The sequence below is a fragment of the Euphorbia lathyris genome, chromosome 1 (genome assembly GCF_963576675.1).
Source record: "Euphorbia lathyris chromosome 1, ddEupLath1.1, whole genome shotgun sequence".
Classification (NCBI taxonomy): domain Eukaryota; kingdom Viridiplantae; phylum Streptophyta; class Magnoliopsida; order Malpighiales; family Euphorbiaceae; genus Euphorbia; species Euphorbia lathyris.
Window position 1 is genome coordinate 85,842,562 of NC_088910.1, and position 16,918 is coordinate 85,859,479.

General features: G+C 36.4%; 2 protein-coding genes across 2 annotated transcripts; one reads left to right on the forward strand and one right to left on the reverse strand.

Moving 5' to 3' along the window:
* The first annotated feature begins 332 nt into the window (after positions 1-332).
* Positions 333-1,463, forward strand: LOC136210979 (uncharacterized). Its single transcript, XM_066002467.1, has one exon. It carries the CDS (start codon positions 463-465, stop codon positions 1,276-1,278), a length of 816 nt encoding a protein of 271 aa, XP_065858539.1. The 5' UTR covers positions 333-462; the 3' UTR covers positions 1,279-1,463.
* A 940-nt stretch (positions 1,464-2,403) lies between these two features.
* On the reverse strand, positions 2,404-12,736 carry LOC136204983 (vacuolar sorting protein 39). The gene is made up of 12 exons (XM_065995562.1): positions 12,107-12,736; positions 11,695-11,906; positions 11,279-11,410; positions 11,030-11,173; positions 10,650-10,762; positions 9,347-9,782; positions 7,598-7,918; positions 5,688-5,909; positions 5,158-5,400; positions 3,990-4,448; positions 3,452-3,550; positions 2,404-2,906 (listed from the first exon to the last, which is right to left on the reverse strand). Exons 1-12 carry the CDS (start codon positions 12,546-12,548, stop codon positions 2,706-2,708), a joined length of 3,024 nt encoding a protein of 1,007 aa, XP_065851634.1. The 5' UTR covers positions 12,549-12,736; the 3' UTR covers positions 2,404-2,705.
* Between the last annotated feature and the right edge of the window lie 4,182 nt (positions 12,737-16,918).

Sequence of the window (16,918 nt, forward strand, 5' to 3'; positions counted from 1 at the left end):
AAAAAAATTTACTGCAACCGCAAACAGCTAATAGCAACAGCTCAACCAAACAAACCCTAATTTGTCAAATAGAAATTCCATATGATTAACATAAACTGAATAAGAATATGCATTGAAATAAAATAAAAATGAATGTTGTATTCAATGAAATTAAAATGATTAAGAAAAAAAGCTTCAAGATGTTCTATGAAAAAGTAAAAAATAGAAAAAGACGTAGATGTAGATGGGTATTTTTTATTTTTTCTGTTGAAAGATATGTAGAGGGGTATTCAGACATCAAATTTCCAAATAGAGGAAACTTTTGAAATTCTAAAATCAAAATGGTAACCTATGTCCACTGGAATAGCAGTAGTGGATAATATCTCAAGTCGCTTTTAAATACTTGCCCTAGCTACTTACCGATGTGGCCGCCATTCCACCATTACAGGGAATCCGAAAGCTGCGGGTTGACTATATCCATCAATGGAGCCACCTAAACACCTAGAACACGACGAAGATGATATACATCCCCTCCGCATTTTTCTACAGGATGATCATGATCATGATCATGATCCTGGTCAACTTCAATCCGACGGCGTCACTATGCTACCACATGCCACACCCAATCAAAACCATTACATCCCTTCCATCCACTCCACCATTCTCATCCGCCAGCTTCCCTCTCAAGGCCTATCTTTCCAGCTCTGGCCGGCAGCCATCACTCTCGTCACTCTCCTTGACCGCCACCACTCAAATCCTTCATCCAGTCCTCTCTCTCCGCTCATCAATGCCTCGTCATCTACCGCTCCGCTCAATGTCCTTGAGCTCGGATCCGGCACTGGCCTCGTCGGACTCGCGGCAGCGATGACGCTTGGTGCTAATGTGACGGTGACTGACCTGCCTCATGTGATCCCTAACCTCCAGTTCAACGTGGATGCCAATGCGGAAGCGGTGGTTGTGGGAGGCGGGAACGTGGATGTGGCTGCTCTCCGGTGGGGAAAGGAAGGCGACGGAGATGTGGAGATTTTAGGGAAGGAATTTGATCTGATATTGGCATCTGATGTGGTTTATCATGATCATCTTTACGAACCTTTGCTTTATACACTGCGTTTGGTAATGGATCAAGGGGAGGAGAAGAAGAAGAAAGTGTTTGTTATGGCTCATTTGAGGAGGTGGAAGAAAGAATCATCATTCTTTAAGAAGGCTAAGAAATTGTTTGATGTTGAGGTTATTCACGTTGATGTTCCTTCCGAGGGATCCAGGATTGGAGTTGTTGTTTACCGATTTTATAACAAGTGAAGCGACTGATAGAGGATGCTATAATCTCTAGTGACGAACACTTTTTGGACGCTTTTATCTTAGAAAATGATGGCCAATACGCCTAAATCAGTACAATCTTAGAAAATGCAACACACATTGTAACTGTATTAATATGTTGTATCAATCAAATTTTCATTGTAAATTGAGTAGGTTCAAAAATGGTTTCTTAGGATAATACATCATTAGTCGTTTTATAGTTTTGTAGATTTGGAACAACTTAATGAATCAGCCATTTTATACTTCGGGCTATGAGATAGGTGAGCCAATCGTTTTATTGATTACAAGCTCAATGAGAAAACTTAATCCCTCTGTTCTTACGATGTTTCTCATCAAACACATTAGTCCCATCTTGTAAGCCACCGCGAGACTTGTACAACATTGATTCTTGTTCACGCTTCCTAACAAAACCCCAATGCTTGATCGTCAAGTGGTAGTCTAGCGTACAAGGTTTCGCATTTTGTGAGCTGCCATGTGATTCATCCAACATCAAGCGCTCACTAGACGAGAGATACATGCACATGATCTGTCTTATCCCCGCATTCCTAGTTCATGGCCTCCTAATAAAACCCCAACGCTATATGTGCCAAGCGAACAAGCTCGTGGTAGCCTCGTTTTGCATCCTACAACTCTCATCCATGGTGATAAAATTCTCGTTGAAATAGACCGGTTCACCAACGCTGAGCAACCACCCTACCAACAATCTACATCATCATCACCTTCAAATTAGTAGCAATTGCCACAATGAAATCAAGCAACTGCAACCTTTCCTGAAATGAATTAAGCAAAAGCAAAAGATATAGCGAAGAGATCACCAGTTGTACTCAATTTTTTCTAGGTACAATAGGATCCACAGGTTTTAATATTCGATTCTAAAACGATCAAGACATTATATTTGAATATTTATCACTCCACATAAACTATAATATATTTTTTTAAGAGTAAGTACAAAATAATTTGGGACATTTGCAAAAACATTTCATGGTTTAAATTAAATCTGTACCATAAGCCAAAAGTAAATTAAATCTTAAAAAATTGAAAACAATAAACTTTGGGTTAAACTTATGCCATAGCCTAAAAAGGAAGAGTCTATAATAGAAAAGAACATACATAATGCAGTCAGACTTTATTATTCACGAAAGATTGCATCCAGTATAATTAATTTGACATACGAGAAGACACATTTCTTTGCTTGATCTATTTTACAAAAAATTAAATCTGATAAGAGAAACCTTAAAACACTTTCCCCTATCATTAAAACCAAAATGAAATTACAAAGCTTTAAGCTTGCATGCCACACATCTATCTACAAACCAATCTTAACATAACTTATTGGCTGAATAAGAACCAGTAATTCCATCATCTCTGCATCCAAAAACATGTCATCTAATGCATCGGAATACCCAAACTTATCGCTTCCGTAGTGGTGAACCTTTAACTGCAACCTTCATACTTTGCGAGTCCCTGAAGCAAACGAAGTGCACAATTGTTTTCCCATTGGGATAAACTGCAAACACGCTTGTCCCTATTTTCTTGTTACAAAGGGAGCACATACTATCACCGGTGATTTTCACAACTGTTTTCCTTTGGCTGTACAGTTCATCTTTCACCTGTTTCGCATAACCATTTGTTTAGCAGGGCAAAAGTAATGCACAAAGCATTCATTTGTAGACACCACATTCTACAAAATTAACTGATTAGCTGCAAAATAGTTAACTACACAAATGCCTTTGTCATGTATAATAAATACAAAAAAGGGAAAACAAATATAACGCCAATTAATTGCATTTCGAGACTTAAACCCCTTATACATGAATGGCTAGCGAGAAAGCAGTCTATTTTTCTGGTTCATTTTGGCAAGCTTGGGTTGATTAATATACAGCCAAGCCAAGTATGAACAAGGTAGGCTCTAGGTAAACCATGCAAACAAGAGTTTGAAAGGGGCACAAGAAAGAACCAAGCTGAGTTTTTTCAGAGCAGAACTCCATAATTTACAAATAAATGCCAGAAGTACAATTTTGATTGAAAATATATCCTTAAATTAATTGAAGTGGCATCTTAAAATAGTCCTCTAAATCCTTTTTTTTTTCCTGTACAGTTAGTTCTATGTAGATGCATTTATAAATCAGACTTGTAGATGTCACAAAGTATATACCTGCAGATTCTCACTATGCCTCAAGCTCTTGATAACTGAGAGATTCCTATATGCTTCACTGGATTTTCTCATAAGAGGTCCAAGGAAAGGAAGCAAATTCTACAGAGGAAGGACAAAAGAAACCATCAGAAGTAGAGTTGTAGTTAATTTGATACCCAGAAAAGAACATTTATTAAAACTTGATGAAAAAAAAAGCATAATATCATGTGAAAAAGGGAGAGAGCTTCATTCTTCAATAAGGGCGGCCCGGTGCATTACGCGTCCCCGCTTAAGCGAGGGTCCGGGGAGGGGTCCCACCACAAGGGTGTACTGGGGGCAAGCCTTCCCCTGCCAATAGTTTGGCAAGAGGCCCCGCCTAAGACTCGAACCCGTGACCACTCAGTCACACGACAAGTTGAAAACAAGTGTAAATGCACAATGATCATGATATGACAAAAAAATTAACTCCCAACTTATGTGATTATCAGTAATACAGATACCAGTCAGAAAACAAGTTGAAAATTCTGTAACGTACATTAGTCCCATGTATACCACATACCTGCAGTTTTGTTTCCTTGGGCAAAAGTTTAAGGGCCTGAGCTCCATTTATCCTATCCCATCTTCTACTCAATAGGTCAAGGACCTCGTCAAACATAATCGTAGAGCCTCCTTCCTCACTAAATTCATCTGCATCACCATCACTCCTGCTACTGTCCGTGCCACTAAGACTGAAACGCAAGTCCTCTGCACCCTCAATCGCAGCAATTTTCTTAGCTCCACGACCTCCTTTAGCTTTAACTGATATCCCAGTCCCGGAGCTGACCCTAGGTATTACTGTATTTTGAGAGGATACAATGTTTGTAATTCTCTTTTCAAAGTTCTTGATTGTCCTCCGGGGATTCAGATAAATTTGTAGCAAAGTGAGGTATATATTGCCAGAAGATTTTCCCGATGGTTGATGAGCCGAAGACTCGTATACTCGATCACAATAGGACAATGCTAGTTCAGGAACAAGAAGCTGAAAAGCATGAAGGGGGAATTCTTTTCAACCCATGCAAATACAACCAGAAAAAATGATATACAGATGATAAAGAGAAAACAAACTCCTACACAAGAAAAAACTTAATGCTGGATACACTAAAACGAACAGGAAAATTAAGGGTCAGTGCAGGATGAAAAAGAGAGAGCAGCATTTGGCCCCTTATACTTGGTCAAATATGTTAAATAGGCCCCTATACTTTAATTTGGGCACATTTGGCCCATGTGCTTGGCACAATTTTGTTAAGTAAGCCCCTCTACTCCAGTTGTTTTTGTATATTTAGCCCTGTACTTCAATTTGCCACAAAATCTGGCCCTTAACTGATAGTCCCGAAACTGTGATATAATTTAAGAAAACAATTTGACCACAAGCCTTTTAACAATGTATGTTATAAACTGCTAATAGAATCATCAGTCAATCATCAAATGTCTGAGAAGAAAGTATAGGGGCCAATATGTCAAAATTGAAGTACATGAGCTAAAATGACAAATTGTGCCACAAGGGACAAATTATATGCTTTTCCGTGCAGGATGAACGCCTTTGTATCACAATTTTGCAATTTATGATAACTATGGAAATCCCAAAATCACTGTATAACTATCTTTCAGCCTTATATGACAGAGCACATTGTGAGTATTTCAAATATTCATCATGTCATTGAAATTGCTTGAATTTCACCAGAAAATACCTTGTGAACATAAAGAGATAAGGCAAGCTCATGTTGATTCATTTTCCCTAGTATTATTGCACGCTCTTCATACAGTGCATCTGGTGGAAGTCGTTTCAACAAGGCCTCTGGGTTATAACCAGAGATACTCTCCAAGGCAGACAACAGTTTCTTCCTGGTTGGGGAATAAGCTTTCTCATCCCATTTCTGTTGAGCAGTAAGATCTGAATGCCATTCTAGTACTTCTGAAAGATATATTTGCACCTGCCATAAACATATACAATGTATGCCATTACTCATCTGTATTAGCAGCAGTACCATAGTGAAAAATGTGGTCTTGCACAACTAATTATCATGTATAGTCAACAACAACAACAACAACAACAAAGCCTTAGTCCCGAAATGATTCGGGGTCGGCTAACATGAACCATCATATAAAACCGTGAAATCAAATCGTGTCAACGACACAAATTCGTAATTATCATGTATAGTCATACGACAAAAATTAAGAGGATGGTAACTATATACAACTAAGTAAAAGAGCCCACTACCATTTCGTTCTGCAGGTTTCTTGAGATCCCATCTTCATTCATTGCAAGCATAAGTTCTAAATATCTTCCCTGCATACTTGGAGCATGCTGCTTCAAATAAGAGTTAACCAAGTCTGCAGAAATATTCCCTGACAAAAAAAGCTCAATAGTTTGTGTTGGACAGCTTTCAAGAACAAGCATCGAGTACTCCAGGACAAGCATGGGATCTGACCCACAAAGTGGCTACATAAAGTTAAAAGAAAAGGTCATTATGATGCTAACCAACCAAAATATGATACATCTTTCAAGACCATGATGCATTCAAGATTACCTTTCTAGATAGTGAAAGAACCAAATGACAAATAACATTTCTTACTATATTTCATCAAGGAAAAGGGACAAATTAAACAAAGTGCATGCTTCAACACTAAATTATTACAGAAAAAGTATTCAGTCTACTTACTTAAATGCCGAGAAACACAAATAGAGAAAGGTGTGTTAAGGGCAAAATAAGCAGACATGTGTATAGGTCCCTTAGCTGGATGTATAAGCAGAGAAACTGAGAGTAGGGGGTAGCTTTTGGAAAATTGTATGTTGGGTGTCGGCTTTTGGCTTTGGAAGGGGCCTTGCCCTGTGAGATCAAAGGGTTACGTTCTTTGTTCTTTTTCGTTGTCTTCTCTTGGTTGTTTGTTGATTTTGGTTTCTTTCCTCCATTAATCTCGTTAGTACAAAAACTATTAATGGAGGAATGAACACAAAACCAACAAGCAGATGAACAAATAACGGAATCCTTTGCTTCTACAGGGAAATACCCATTCACAAACCTAAAGCCGAGACCTACAATTCCCCAAAAGCTACCCACTACTATCACTCTGTCTCCTCATATAACCAACTAAGGGACCCATACTATAAACGTGTCTCCTTTTTTATTTCTATTCTACCCTCTCAGACAAGCATGGGATCTAACTCACAAAGTGGCTACAAAAAATTAAAACAGAAGTGGTCACTATGATGCTAACCAACCAATCAAAATACGATACTTCTTTTAAGACCATGCTGCTTTCCATATTATCTTTCGAGATAGTGCAAGAACAAACTGTCAAAGAACATTTTTTACAATATTTCATCAAATCAAAAGGACAAAATGGCCTGCTTTTATAACTAAATTTTGACTGAAAAAGATCTTTCATCTACTTAAATGCTGAGAAACTCTGAAAAGGAATGGTATAGAGATAAGAGCCAAATAGGAATAAATAAGGAGACACTTGCATAGGTTCCTTAGCTGGATATATAAAAAGAGAAAAAGTGAGAGTAGTGGATAGCTTTTTGGGAAATTGTCTTTTGGGTGTCGGCTTGGGGAGAGGCTTTGCCCTGAGGGAGCAAAGGATTCTGTTCTTTGTTCATTTTTGCTATCCTCTCTTTGTTGTTTTTGGATGGTTGTTGATTTTGTGTTCTTTAATGGTGGAAAGAACACCAATTAAAGAACACAAAATCAACAAGCAACCAAAACACAACCAAGAGAGGATAAGTAAAATGAACGGAGAACATAATTCTTTGCTCCTACAGGGCAAAGCCTCTCCCCAAGCCTAAAGCTGACACCCAAAAGACAATTCCCCAGAAAGCTATCAGCTTCCGTCATTCTCACTCTTTCTATATCCAGCTAAGGGACCTATATACGTGTCTCCTTATTTATTCCTATTCTACCTTTTAGGACAAACATGGGATTTGACCCACTAAATGGCTACATAAAACTAAAACAAACACAGTCAACAGAACAGTAAGAAAGAAGTGCTGGAAAACCAACTGTCTATTTCCAAATTCCATAATGAGAAATTTAATTTTGCTTCCATGTTAGTTGCAGCAATGCAGGCCAAATTCGTTATAATAAATTGAAACCTTATGAGAGAGAGCTGAACCGATGAGAAAGCTACCTTGAGATATTCAATCATCGATTCAGGCTTAAATTTTGAGGTAAGCTCAGCTTGTGATTTTGACTCTTCAACTAATTGATGCAAAAGCTTAAGAGCTTCATGGTGCATAGAATTGCACTTATAAAGTTCCAATAAGGCAGCATGATGATTTCCTTTTTGAAGAATCTCCTCGCATATCTTCAGGTCACAATAGTTAATACCTTTGAGTAACTCTATAGCTGCAGAAGACTGTCCAGTAAGAAGAAGAGCTTGAAGTAGAGCTGTATCTAATATTGCAGCCATTTCTCTAGCACCAGAGTTAATATTGATGTTACTACGCCCCTAGGCAACCAAAGCAAGCGCAAGTTGTTAATTAATATCAGTGAATAGAATCAATGCATATGTATTCTGGTTGTAATGAAAATATTGGTTAAAATAGTATGCTTCTCTAGCTTATTATCATGCCTTAATTTGAGAAACAAATTTGATGTTAGGTTTATGAACAAGAAGAGAGATAAATGGTTTGCATATTCTTGCGGAACCAAACTTCCTGCAACTCGTAACTAATAAAACTCGGTATTTATTAGATATTACCAATGCCCTTATAGCCGGCAAAACAATATTTTTGATTTTGACTTTGGATTGGGTAAGATTTGGACCCTGAATTTTGATTTTTGTTAAAATACACTTCTTAATAGATGGAACCGCCATGCTTGAACACCACATGTCATGAACCCATTCAAAATGAAGAAAATCAAAGTTCCATCTATTTAGGAGTACATTTTCGTGAATGCTAAGCATGACAAATCCATCCATTGAGGGGTACTGTCAGAATTGATAAATATTGTACTTAGACCTTACCTATCAGCTTCTCCTTTTAGTCCAATTGGTTTTTTGACACAGTATTAGAGCCTTTTAGACTACGAGGTCAAAGGTTCAAATAGCCATTTATTGTTGAAATTTCAACATATGGTATACACTTCAAGCCCAAGGGGAATTTGTTTCATAGATGATAAATAATGTTATCTATCAGCTTAACATTTTAGGTCAATCGGTTCTTGACAGGTACATTTTAACAAAAAAGCTTAGTGGCTGAATATTATGAAATCAAAGTTCAGGAATCAAATTTAAAAGTTGGCCAAACATAGGGGCCAAAAATATTTTGTTGCCCCTTGCAGTCCCTTACCAACATGCTTAGTTACTTTTGTGGGTCCCGCTCTCTCTCTCTCATGCACAAGCACATATTTACCATCATAATTAGTCCAACAAAGCATTAAAAGCTAGGAAGCACCAACACGGATACGGGTGCAGGTGCGGCAAATGGCACTTTAAAAAAATATGAGACACAAATATATATATATATATATATATATATATATATATATCATAAGTAACATTCATAAGTCATTATAAACCGTAAATAACGTCCATAATAAGTCATTAATTCATCAATTAATACTTCAAACTATTTAAACTACCAAAAAATGGGACGGTTGCTATATTCTTTTCTCTAGATTTTGATTTCTTTTTTTATTGGGGTTTTATTCTATTTTTGCATATATCAACCCTCTTTTTCGTAAAATTATTAAAAGAAACACCTATATTCTACTTAATTAACTCAGAAGTCGTGTCCCCTAAGTGTCCCCATATTAAAAAAAGAAAAAAAAAAAAAAACAGATATTTTGGAGTGTCGGATGCGTGTCCCTGGAGTGTCCAGTGTACATTAATCTCCTAGAAGTTTTCGTGCTCCCTAGATTAAAAGTTGTTTACCTTGTTTGATTTTTTAAACCTACTAGAGTCGTAAGGTCCAAAATTATCTCCAACAGCATCTGAAACAACTTCTTCTGTTCCTTCAGCAGTGGCCTTTTCAATTATACTGTATCTTTTTTTCTGCAAGAACTTAATGAGAGCCATGAGTGTATTATGGTTCATTTTCTTGGATTCAAGAGCTGCATGCTCATCAAATTCTGTAAACTGTGATGGAGGTGAGGATTCCATATCATCTGACATTCCAGACGAACCTCGTGAGAGACGCGGAGGATCTGAAGAAATGTCCAACAGCTTTTCTGTTTCAGGAACCATGGATGTCTTAGGAAGAATAATCGAGGGATATAAGGACAGCACGTAGGTGATATCCACTTGAGATGCTAAAAAGTGTTCCATAGCATCCTCATAGCTTCCATTATCAAAAAGATAGTGGGCGTATCTGCAAGACAGTGGAATAAGCTTTATCAATGCAAGAGTATCAAATAAATGCACAAGCAAGTAGAAAAACAAAAACAAATACAACACAGTGGTGCAACATATATCACCAGAAATGGAGCTAAAACAAAGTCATACGTCTTCTCTCTCCCTAGCACCTATTATGACATTTTATGTGACCTTTCTACATTTCAAGGTCTCTGTTCAGCATTAAATAGTCAATACGTCCAACATTACGTCCATGCAATCCTAATAGTTAAACATCAAGAATCTCCAGACTGGAGTGTTAAAATCCAAGGATTAAGGGCAATAAGATAGGGATGAGAGTAAGCCTGCTTCACCTCAATTAAACCATGGGCCAAAGATATGGAACGTTTATTCAAGGAGATGAAGAGGGACACATGGAAAGGAAGAATGAGCTGGAATTTTCTATTATGCCTTGGGATTAGAGAATTGTTATATAAAGGGGGAGGAATGTGTGAGAAAAGGCAGGCAGTCAATTTCTCCAATTTTGTTAGGCTCTTAGCCTGTAGCTAGGAGAGCGAGATAATCACTGGAGTACTAATATCAGTCTGTTTCCTTCTTGTTCTGTGCTCACCTTAAAGGTAATAAAACTCTCTACCATCTTCTTCATTCCAGTTTTAGTCTTATAAACTGTGATTTGCATCAAAATCCAAACTAAAGCGGGAAACTGAGTCATATAAGATAATAGCTGGTTCATGAATCTAAAGGGAGATTTTACAGAACAAATATGCACCCAGTCCTCTACGCGTAAGTGCAATATACCCAATCCCGCAAAAACGTAAATAAACAAGTAAAATGAAATGAATTTTAAGTAGTTTACACTTAACGTCATAACAGAAACAATTACCTTATATGAATGGATCCCTCCTTTGCTGCTCGAAGGCTTGAATCCTCTGGCGGAAGAAGCTTGCACAAGGCCAAAGCCTCATCAAAATTTCCAGATGCTGTTAACTGTACAATCTGTAATGTAATAACAAGCTTTAGTTCTTTTTCCAAGAATAATGTTATTACAGTCTTCTAAAGCTAGAAAATGAAGCTTACAGCAAAAACCATAAATTACTTAATGACAGATCGAACATCTGATAAAATATATGGTTTTAGATCTAAAGAACAGTCAAAACTTGAAATTGGCAGTTCCCAGTAAAGACCTGACTGCACCTATTATAATTTATATAAAATGAGCCGCAGGCAGATAGCAGAATTCAACTTAAATAGTACAAGTCTTACCTGTGCACCGAGAGGAACAGGGAAGAGCCCGTACACAGACTTGTCTAATGCAACAATTACTGCATTGCTGCTTTGAATAAGATGACGGACATTCTGAAGAACAACTGTCTGTATTAATGGATATGGAACTCGGAGAGATCTTATCTGCAAAAGCAAATGGCAATATTGAGCAAAATGCACAACTATTCACAAGTGGGGTGAAAAAGAAAAGAGCAAACACAAAATCTTATACACCAAATGACTAGCTACCTCAACACGTCTGGGAAGCAGACCAATTGCATATGGTTTCTGAATGACAATAACAGAAGGTGCCTCTGACCAACAAATCCTCTCTGCTTGAAGAAGCTTCCCATTTTGGTCCACAAAGACCCCAATGTTCTCCTAAGGCAGGAAAAATATTATTTATCTGTTTCTTCTTGCATTTCCTTTTGGTTAGTAGAAATAATATACAATCCACGAATTTGAGCAGTCACCATGCAGTGTCTACACATTTACCAAATGAAACCTTAACTATAAGGATATCCCATATTGGTAATTTAATATTAGCAATAAAAGAAACTAACAATTTATGAGCAAAAGAACTTTACCTCATATATGTATGTAAAATCGAAAATGCATAAATGTATGAAATAGTGAATACGAATGAAGACATGAATTTAAAATACCTTTCCAAGAAGAAGCTCCCCAGAAGGAAGAGACACCACCAAAGGAGGTGCTAGTCTCCCGGAAGGAAATACTTCGGCCAATGCACCACTGATGGCATTCAGTATCACGTATTCCTTTCTAATCCCTAGACATATATTTTCACCACACCAAGACATTGACTTTACAGCATCTGGAACGCCAAATTCTTTAACCTCCACAAAGCCTCTTCCACCTAAACAAGGTTTAAAAACTTCAGTTCCACCCAATGTTTACCAGCTTATCTTCAACAACATTTTGAAATATTAAAGAAAATTAACAAATGCTGCTGCCTACAAAATCAAGAGAAGCCAATAATATGAGCTTTGATGATGATATTTCAAGGCCAATTGCAATCAAGAAAAAGAAAACAAACACAGAAATCATGGCTATTACCATCGTGTCTGAAGATACTGACTCTCTTTTGCCTAGCGAAGCACAAAAACCCTCTTCTATCATCCCATGAATACACATTGGCACCTTTAGCCTTGGTGATCACGGCTAATGTCTCCAAATTCGGAAGCCTGTGAAAGGCGATCGATTCAGAGAGCGACAAAAGCAACTCTCTTGACGCCAGAACCTCCATTGACAAGAGAGGCTTCTTTGAAAACCCTGTCACAGTTTTCTCTAGCCCAAATTTTTCCTTCCGCAGCTCTAGAGTTTGGCCATGGTAATCAGAAGGTGGAGATCGGTCGGAGATGGAGGATTCCGGGCCGTAAATTCGAAGGGCCCCATCGGAGCAGCCAACAAGGAGCTTGGAGCCGTAGGATTCGATGGCATCGATCTTTGTCGGGCAACTGCTGAGGAGCTCAAAGGAATCGTAGGCACTGTGTACCATTTTTTTAGCATCAAAGCAAAAATAAGTAGCCAATTACCATAATCTTCAGTGGGCGATTCTGAGTGTGATCAGCAGTAGCTGAATGAATTATAGTAGTTGTTTTCTGTGTAGGAAAAGGATTCTCCTCTCAAAACGGTCAGAATTCGAAGAATAATGCTATCAATCATAATGCAAAAGACCCACCACTATTTCTCCCACACTAATGTCGCAGGTCTGAGGAGAAGATGGTCTTTAGCAGTTTAGCTGTCGTTTTATGGTCTATTATTAATTATTAATTGATATTTTTATTTTTATTATTAGAATTAGTCCTACCACCCATACGGCTCCAAATTGAAGTTTTTAACTAGGAAAATTACAAAACGATCAAATGGGAGGTCTATTATATATTTAACCCATTTACTCACCCTATTATATATTTAGATTGATTTTATGTGACTTTTCTATAATACTCTCAATAATTACGCGCGTCTGTCTCCATCACGTCTGATTTCACATATTCGATTATATGCGAAGCCTGCGAAGCTAATGTTTGGATTTACTTAATGAATTTAGTTCGCATATGCGAAGCCTGCGAAGCTAAAGTTTGTTTTGCTTGATGAATTTAGTTCGCATATGCGAATGCTGGATATGTTTTGAAGCTAATTCGCGAAGTGTTATATAACAAAAAAAATGGCAAACAACAACGGATTCTAACATTAAAATCATAACATTATCAAAATTTACAACAAAATTGCCACAATAACAACATTCAAATCATAACATTATCAAAATTTATAACAAGATTGCCACAATGAACTCTACTAACTAATCATTTCAAAGTGAACCTAACTAATCCGGTACCAATCTTGAAACGGATGAGTAATCTTGGTGTGCACCATGTGACACATCCATCCCAAAAGGTCTGGACTTCCATTTCTCATCCTAGAAGGTCTGGACTTCCAGACCTTTTGGGATGGATGTGTCCCATGGTGCACACCAAGATTACTCATCCGTTTCAAGATTGGTACCGGATTAGTTAGGTTCACTTTGAAGATTGGCACCATGGGATGGACATGTCCTATGGTGCACCCCAAGATTGACATAACCTCTCGTAACCAACCACTTTAGGAGTGAATGTATCAATCTTGAGGGAAGTTAATCCCTATACAGGAAGGAAAATCATCTCTCATGCAGCCCAGTACGTCGCCTTCCAGAAAGGGATGTTACGTATTCAACCACCTTCAGAAAAAATTAATCGTGTTAGGCAGGGAAAAGAACGATTTTGGCTTCGTGAAATGAAGATTAGCGAAGCATGCGAATGTAAATGTGCAGGGAAATAGGTGATTTTACTTCGCTAATCGATTTTTTCGCGAAGTCTGTGAGGTCTAAAACGTGACTATCTACGTCGCATATCGATGCTTTCGCGAAGTCTGTGAGGTCAGAAACGTGAGGATCTATTCGCAGACTTCGCGAACTAATCGATTCGCGAGGTAGATCCATACGTTTCAGACTCGTTCTCTTCGCAGATCTTCGCGAAATCATCGATTCACGAAGTAGATCGTCACTTTCCAGGCTCTTTCTCTTCGCAAAGCTTCGCGAAACCATCGATTCACGAAGTGTATTCATTAAAAAACGCAGAAAAAAAAACAAATACTTACATTTTTCGCCCCTTTCACCCTCAAAAGCGACAATAACAATATGATAACATGGGAAGAACGAAGGAAATAACGTAGAAAAACAATTTCTTTAATGGTAACAAGAAGAAAGAAACCAAGCAATGAATAGGAAGATGAAAAACCATGACTTCGTTTTGTAGGGTTGGGAAGTTGTAGAATCAAGAGATGAAGAGAGGAAAAAGAGAAATTCATTATGATTTTGACTAAATGGTGCAGATTTCGTGCAATTTAAATGAATAAAGGAAGATCAAAAGTCTTGAAATCATTAATGCATGAGCAATTTTTCGCATAACCAAAGAGATAGGGGGAGCGGCCGTTCGCGAGTGGTGGGAAGTGGGAAGGTTAGGGTATTATGGGAAAGTCACACAAAATCAGTCTAGATATGTAGTAGGTTGAATAAATGGATTAAATATGTAAATGGGCCTCCTATTTGATCCAATTTTATAATTTTCCCTTTTAACTATTAAAATCATTAATCAAATTCATGCATTAAATAAAAATTATAAACATCCTAAGTAAATTATGTAGATGGAAACCTTTTTTTTTATATATAAAAATATGTAGATGGAAACCTGATATGTGCCTTGCATAAGATTTTCTCTCAAAATGGAATTTAATTAAACGTTGAATGGGCCCATAAACTCATATACCTTATCAATTTCGAACGTAAATAATCATACTACTAATTTATTAAGTTGAAAAAAAGTAATAATAAACTTTTAGTTATTTATGATATTATGTTTCAATAATATTATTAAAATATTAATATTAAAATATTTTTAAAAATATTGATATTTAAATATTTTATTTGTTTAAATTGTTTCAATAATATTATTAAAATATTAATATTAAAATATTTTTAAAAAATATATTATAAATATACATATTTTTCTATAATAAATTATTTTATATTATTATTCTTAAATAGTAAGATACACATTTTAGTTTTATCTATATAATAATTTATTTTTTAATAAATAAAATAATATAAAAAAAATAAATTTGATTAGTTCTTGAAAGTCATATCTAACCGACTATCGTTTTTTTATCAAGCGTTTTATCTATATAATAATTTATTTTTTACTAAATAAAATAATATAAAAAAATAAATTTGATTAGTTCTTGAAAGTCATATCTAACCGACTATCGTTTTTTTTATCAAGCGTTTAAGTTTTATACAATCTTTATGAATTAAAACAACGCCTATTATGCATGGATTAAGACAAATAATAATATAATAAGCATCTCGCACATGAAAATGCATGAGTGATTATTAAGAGACGGTACTTCCTCTATCTCTAATCTAGATAAGGGATAAGGTATCAAAATAGGCCTAAGGTTTTTGGGAAAGTACCAATTTAGGCTTAACATTCGAAATAGCACCAATATAGGCTTAACGTTTACAACATAATATCAATTTAGGCCTAACGTTTACAATATAGCATCAATTTAAGCCTCACGTATAAAATAACACCAATATAGGTTTAACGTTTACACAATAATACAAATTTAAGCTTAACGTTTACAAAATATATATAATTTAAGCTAAACGTCATAATTAAATTAATCATACTATATACAGTAAAACCTCTATATAAGAATACTCTATATAGGAATAACCTCTATTTTGTTATAAAAAAACTTTGTCACAACTTGGACCAGTTATAAATAGGAATAACCTCCCAAACGTTATTTGTTATACACTTTTCAAGTCCCATCTTTAGAAACTATGCCTCTGTATAGTAATAATTATATATATATATATATAAAATAAGAATTCAAACTAAATTATAAAATATTAAAAAAAATCTATTGAAATTATCTATGAGTTGGAAACACAAACAACAACTTGAAATTATGAGTATTTTCATTGATGTTTACATTTTTCCCATAAAACTCTTCCAATTATCTATATATTGAAAACCTAAACTCTAAATTGAAATTCTAAATATTTAATTTGTTCCTGTTAAAATAATTACCAATTAGGTTAATTATCATTAATGGATGTCCACCATATTAAATGCATAGCCACCAAATTAAATGCATGTACACCAACAACTAAACATGTATTAAATATACACATCTTATGCTTAAAGATAAGTGTAATTAGGACCACTCATTTTGTAAGCCTACTACTATAAATAGGCTTATACCCCCATTTGTAATACACATCAAGATTAAGCTTTTATGCTATTATAATCTTTCTCTCAATCTAAGTTATCCATTATATTATTATTAATCTATATATATATATATATATATATATATATATATTTACATATATTTATTGATTCGGATTATCACACTAAGGCCCAGGGGCGGCCCATCATGCGACCAAGTGGCAGATGGCCCCCAGGCCCAGGACTGTCCGGTATAAATAACCCATTCAAGGAGGAAGGGGCGGGTAACTCTTTCTTATTTTCTCTACTTCATTCACACTAGCCTAAAAAGCTCTCTAAGAATAACTAACTGTCTTAATCTTCGAAGTATCCGCAGGGACCGATCCCCGCGCAGAGACGACCCACGAGAAGAGCAATATCTCCCCGACGGAGCCCCGGATCACTATTCCGCATTCCCAGATTATTTGGTGCGATGAAGGTGGAGTACAAGTGACTTCGGAGCTTCAAACAGAATGCAGACCCCCACAGAATCGGCCCCGGCGACAGTACCTGAAACGGGAGCAACTAGCTCCATGACGCACGCCGAGCGTTCGAC

Coding starts and splice junctions, on each gene's coding strand:
- LOC136210979 (XM_066002467.1), top strand. CDS start 463: ATGGAGCCACCTAAACACCTAGAACACGACGAAGATGATATACATCCC.
- LOC136204983 (XM_065995562.1), bottom strand. CDS start 12,548: ATGGTACACAGTGCCTACGATTCCTTTGAGCTCCTCAGCAGTTGCCCG. Junction 11,907..12,106: donor CAGTATCTTCAGACACGATG/GTAATAGCCATG, acceptor AACCTTGTTTAG/GTGGAAGAGGCTTTGTGGAG. Junction 10,763..11,029: donor CTGTTCCTCTCGGTGCACAG/GTAAGACTTGTA, acceptor ATTACATTACAG/ATTGTACAGTTAACAGCATC.